At 42.7% G+C, this 6229-nt stretch overlaps 1 protein-coding gene across 1 annotated transcript in view; it reads right to left on the bottom strand.

Moving 5' to 3' along the window:
• RHAG (Rh-associated glycoprotein) overlaps positions 1–4546 on the bottom strand; it is a 44045-nt gene extending 39499 nt beyond the window's left edge. Inside the window, exon 1 of the mRNA XM_019520953.1 lies at positions 4303–4546. Within this exon, the coding sequence (XP_019376498.1) occupies positions 4303–4468 (166 nt within the window). The 5' untranslated portion in view covers positions 4469–4546. The remainder of the gene's footprint in view (positions 1–4302) is intronic.
• Between the last annotated feature and the right edge of the window lie 1683 nt (positions 4547–6229).

Below are 6229 nucleotides of genomic sequence, written 5' to 3'. Positions count from 1 at the left end.
CTGAGCCCTGGGGGACCCCACTGCCCACATCCCTCCAGGTCGAAAATGACCCATCCACCACCACTCTCTGGGTGCGGCCCTCCAGCCAGTTGGCGGCCCAATTGACTGTGTGGGTGTCGACACCACAACCCCCAGTTTCTTAATGAGAACGGGGTGAGAGACAGTGTCGAAGGCCTTCCGAAAGTCCAGGAAGACGATGTCCACTGCTACCCCTGCGTCTAAGTATTTGGTGACCTGGTGGTAGAAGGCCACCAGGTTGGTCCGACAGGACACGCTGCTAATGAACCCGTGCTGGTTGCCCCTAAGCATAATCTCCCCTGCTGGCCCCTCGTGGATATGCGCCAGAATAATTTTCTCAAAAATCTTCCCCAGGACCAAAGTAAGCCTAACTGGCCTATAGTTTCCTGAGTCCTCCTTCTTCCCCTTTTTGAAGATGGGAACCACATTGTGGTCTCTCTATTTTTAGTGCCAGACTCTTAACCTCCTACAGGGAAAATATTAACTTTATAAATGTCTATAGTTTAAAGCCAGAAAGGACCTTTTAGCATCATGCAGTACGATCACCTACCTAATGCAGGCCAGAGGATGTCACCAAGTTGTGTCACCATATGGTACCATCTAATCACTTATCCTCTAACTCGGAAATCAGACATTTCTGTAGCCTTCACCCTTAGCATGTACTTTTGCAGCTACAATATCTGACTCACGGGGGCAAATTACAAGTGAATATAACAATTAAAAACCTTTCCTTGCTTGATTAAACAAAACCTAGTGGTTGCCTCAAGACTAACAAATTAAACATTCCTCCACCACCACAGGAACAGGTATGTCTCTGCGTTGGTCTTAATACCCCAATTCATATAAGAGTAGGTAATCTGGAAAGAGATGCAAAACTTCTGCAGGTATGTGAGAATCATCTTCCTGGATAGTCAAAGAGAAGATTCATTTTAAAAAGTAGAATCAAGAGTCAAAGCCAGTAGAAAAAGCTCTTCGCTGTTCTTTCAAATGTAAAGTAAGCATTTTCTTTCTTTGCACAACTGTTAATTCTTTATCAGTGACTCTTACTCCCAACAGCTCAGGAGATGCATTGTAAGTCATAAAATGAAATTTATTGTTGGTAGTCTTGCATTCCTAGTTTGTAAAAGTTGCAAGGAGGACAAATATATAAAAAAACTGTACAGAACTTTCTTTGGTGGCTTTTATAGAGATACAGCTTTATTTACTCAACTTTAACCAAAAAAAAAAGGCTGCTATGTGAATTGTATGGTTCCAGTGTTGTAGCCTTGATGGGCCAGAGAATATGCAAGAATCTAGAGTTGTATGTGAGTAAGTGAAGAATATGCTATGATGCTATTCTCTGCCTCTGTGGATCAAGCTCATTCCTTGTGTGCCAAAAATGCAGAGAAATCCCTGGCAGGACTCCATAGGATTCAATGGAGAAACACCATCCAAGAAGTTGATCCAACAGGTAGTTGCTTACATGGTTAAAACTAATACCTGTGTTACAATGCATTAATGAATATGCTTTAAAACATTAACTGTTTTTCTATGGTAGATGTGGCCACTGAGATGATCAGCAAGGTCTGTTAAATTTTGGAATAGTCCCTTTCCCCACCATTGTCCTTCACTTCTTCTCTTTGGAAAGGTGCTGGAAAACCCAGTGACTGACAATGTGAAACTAGATTATTAGATTGGACCCTTGGACCATCAAGCCTCTGTAAGGGTCAGTATTCATGACTTTAAATAGTTGTAGTGCTAAGCTGATTCATACCAGCTGAGGACCTGACCCTTTTTTTAATGCAGGTCTTAGCCGGGGTCTCTATAGGACCCTGCATGTTTTTGCAGGATAGATGGAGAAACGCCTGGAGTTTGGCAGGTTTGAACAATGGTTTGAACAAAACCATTGCACACTGTTCACCATGTGCAGCCCAAGATTGGCCCATTATGTGCAGCACCTTGGGCTGCCCAAGACTGGCCTACTATTACAAGTCGCTGCTGCATAATGAGACGTTTCAGTGCACAGACATATGTGATTCTGAATGACAAGAAGCAGCTAACACAGACAGAGACTATGCTACTGGCAATGATGCTATGCTGGTTTACATGGGTCTGGCCCATGAGCATCAAACTAGTGTTAAAGATGTTTAAATAGAGAATGAAAGAGGATTGTCCCAATAGTGTAGACAGAAACCATAAATGTGTGGCAAAAGGCTGAGAGCGAATTTTTGGGGTACAGGCAGCTGAATGCAGTGCTGTGATGTTCCATGCAGCTCCCAGAAAAAAAGGAGTCTGCTAGGGGTGGTAGGAAGATGTCTACGTTAGGGAGAGTCTCCTATTTTTCATCCTTGCTGTCAAAGACCTACGTCACTGAGCCCTTGGTGATATCACTAGCAATGTCACTAGTGTGGTCTTTGATTCTCACTTCTGTGCAACTCAGAGGTCACCAATAATACCATCTTGGATAACCTATCTGTTTCCTCCTTGAAATGACTTCTTTATTGTGGTAAATATGGTTATTCTTCCAAAAATGATCAGTTAGGTCTCCACCATGACCTTATTAAAAACACTTCTAAAATCCTAGGGTGGCATTATCACTTACAGAAATGGGTCAGTCATACACACACACACACACACACACACACACACACACACACACATATATGCATCCAAATGCAAACTGACCTATTTCTGTTATATATCCTCTCTAAACTGAAAGGGCATCAGGAATGATGCCTACTTACACGTATAAACACTACTGATATATACAAGTTGCATATTATCATTATCCTCAGCAGCCTTTCAGTCAGATGTAAAAACTCTTTGAGTTTGAAATATTATCCAGACTTTTTCCATTAATGGCACCAAGTCATGGGTTGCCCACCTGTTAACAATTATTCCTATTTATTCACATGGATCAGCTGCTTGTTCATGCTCCAACCTACCTAGGAGTCACATTAGACCATTCCCTCACCTATAAACATCACATTTGGGAGATCAGCTGTAAAGTATCTTCATGGGAGGTTTAGCCAGTATGACAAGGGGTGCCAACTTCAAAGTGCTCAGAACTGCTGCACTTGCAATGGTATATGCCCCAGACAAATATTGTGCTCCTGTATGGTCCAGAAGTTGTCACACTAAAAAGCTTGACACTGTACTTAACAGTGCACTGAGACTCATAACAGGCTGGACAGCCTACACACACACAGATGTACTTACTGTACTTTTGGGCATTACAGCAATTGATTTAAGACAGATCCTAACATCATTACTGACAAAAGAGGCAGGAGATGACAAAAATCACCGGTTCCATCAACTATTAGCTGAAGATATGAATAGATGGAGGCTTAAGAGGCTCAAAAGTCATAAACCATGTACGTGAAGCCCACAAGCTGCTGGAAGAGATTGGGGATAGTCAACCAAACCTATGGGCAGCAATGGAGTGGGCTGACAGCTGCAAAAGCTCAGACCTATTCCTGTAGCATTTTATACTAACACCAAATACATCGACTTTGACACCAAATTGGGCACAACTTTGACAGAGAAGCGTGGGTCCAGCTCAACAGACTGAGATCTGGATACAGATGCTTCACAACAACGCTTCATAAGATGAACATCTCAGACAGCTCCCTGTGTGAACGCAGTGTCCAGCAAACAGCACTGAATTGAAAGCTACAATCTTTACAAAAAGCCTAGACGGAGCAGATGGAATCCACACATTGGGCGATAAAACCAGACAGTGGCTCATAGATTTAGACATTGATATATGACACTGTATGAAAGAGAAAGACAGCTGCTTGTGGACGTCAGAAAAAGAAAACACGAACATCAACATTGCATCTCATAGAAAAGAACCTCCCCAAACTGCTTCAAGCCTTCATAGCGCAGATATCCAGCACAACCGTAGAAAGACTGTCTGGTATTTTTGGCCAAGCACCTAGATTCAACAAGCGGATTGCTTTGTAGAACTAGGGGCTTGTTCCAGAGAGGAACAAAACTCCAGTCAACTTCAATGGGATCTGAGTCTCATTCAAAGCTTCTGCAGTGCAAAAGGACTGACAATACTTTGCTAAAAACGTGCCCCCCTGAGAGGACCCTTCTGAATGCCCATGAGCAGTAGTGGAACGATCTCCCCAGTTTCCAGTGCAGTTAGTTGTACAATAGAAAGAACAGAAAGAAAAGGGTGGTAGGAAGCAATACAATTCCTCTTAATAGAAAGCCCTCTATTTAGTAGCACCATTCAAACAATGATAGCAACCAAAACTTCTACAACTCTTACCAAGCCATACAAATAAGAATACTTACATGGGTATAGTTCAATGTGTAGTGTTTGTTCTTTTTGGGATTGATGTATGGTGAATTCTTTGTATCTTACAAATATCCCAAATAAAGCAATGAGGATCGCCTCCAGAACAATTGCCAGGAGAGAAAATTTGAATCTCATATTGGTGGAAAAGCCAGACGAAGGCATGGGGAAGGAGCTGAAAGCTGGAAGGGCTTGATAAAGAGAGTGGTTTGCTGTTTGCCTTCAATGGGACAGCATCATTCAGTGGAGTTGAATGATATAGCAAGAAAAAAAAACTGAAGAAGAGAGCACACCCGCCCAATGGACCCACCCACCAAGGGAGGGGAGTGGTGTAGGTCAGTGACCCAGTTCCCAATCCACAAGCTGTTTCTGTGATTAAAATGCTGCTAAATATTAATTTGGTGACATATGTGCTTCATGTACTTTGTAATGCAAAGTTTCTTTCCTCGTCGTAGGTAATGGCTTTCTTACAGTATGTATTTGGGGGGAGGGGGTGGGAATAGCTATCTGAAATAATACCTGCATTAAGTAATCTAGTGCATGCAGCTTTAAACTCTGACACAAGCAAGATGAATTAAAATTGGTTCCCTACAGGTGGCATTTAGCTACTAGTTGCAAAAGGCAACTCAGAGTGACCTTATACCGTCAAGTTGTTCCTGAGAGGCAGCTGGAGATTTAGTGAGTCCAGGAGCTCTGCCCAGTGCCCGTGTCTCCTCTTTAAAAAGGTTGATGGTAAACTGGAAGGTTCAAAACAATCTCACAAGTATGATTCAGAATTGGAAAACACACTTTACAATGAGAGATTTAAAGAACTTGAAGCATAGGTAAAAAGGGGGCTTAATCTATAAGTACGGGTAAAGAGAGAGGATATGGCAGGGGAGTCTTTTTTGTCTTGGGCAACCTTGTCCTATGTGTATATAGGAGTGTGGCGGGCAGGGGGGACATAAAAGGAAAATCTTCAGTTTCTCAGATGCCAGTATGTCAATCAGATGCCAGGATGCCCAGTATGCCAGTATGCCCATCAGATTGTGCTTCTGCAGAAGGGAAAACCTGCTGTATAAACACAACTCATCTGTACATGCATGTGTATGTGCATGCTGCCCTTTCCTTAGATGAATGTCACAATCTGATTACAGTATCCTTGCTGTAGCCAGCTTGCAGTCTGTGTCTATGGTAAAGTGATCCTAGCCATTAAGTCTAAGCCTGGAGAATTAATCAGTGGCTTTGGAACTGAAAATAAAGGGCTTAAAGAAAAAAGACTTAAGGATAAATCACAGAGCTATGCTTTAATATGGCAAAGCTAGAGTGAAGACATTCATACAGTTTTTTTTTATGGCTGCATTTAACTATAATGTTACAAAGAGTGGGGGTTGAACATTTCTGAGTACCTGCTGGTCATCATGGTTGGGGCACAGAGGTAAAGGTAGAAGCCTCAGTGCCTTGCTGTAAGAAACAGTAAGGCTACAAACAGACCCTCCCTCTTCTCCAATCCTAGGATAAGCCATTGTATCCCAGGACAAAGCACAACTTTTCAGACATTCATGCAGACTGTCCCAGGATAAATCCTAAAAAGGTACATGGGATAAAAAGTACTAACAGTTTATCCCAGGAAATGTCAAAGTGCATCTGAATGGTTATCCCAGGATTGTATCACTGAATCAATGGCAGAAAAGTGGCAATGCTCTCAGCTGCTCACTAAACCCTGATTAGAAGGGTGATGTGTACACACACCAGTCCCAGGACATTTCTGTTCCAGGACAAATAATAAACACCAGAGCTTATTGCTCCAGAGTTTATTTCTCCCGGGAAGCTCTTGGGCATGCCATTTACACATGCACCTAGAGCTTGGTCAGAGCAGCACTGGGCTGCCAGGCTGATCTCCCGGACCCTGTCCCAGCCAGCACTGTTCTGACCTGGCTCAATGTC

Source organism: Gavialis gangeticus, unplaced genomic scaffold (genome assembly GCF_001723915.1).
Source record: "Gavialis gangeticus isolate Ggan-Ray unplaced genomic scaffold, GavGan_comp1, whole genome shotgun sequence".
NCBI classification, from domain to species: domain Eukaryota; kingdom Metazoa; phylum Chordata; order Crocodylia; family Gavialidae; genus Gavialis; species Gavialis gangeticus.
Note: the sequence above shows the minus strand (reverse complement) of the source record. Positions and strands in the feature narration are given on the sequence as shown.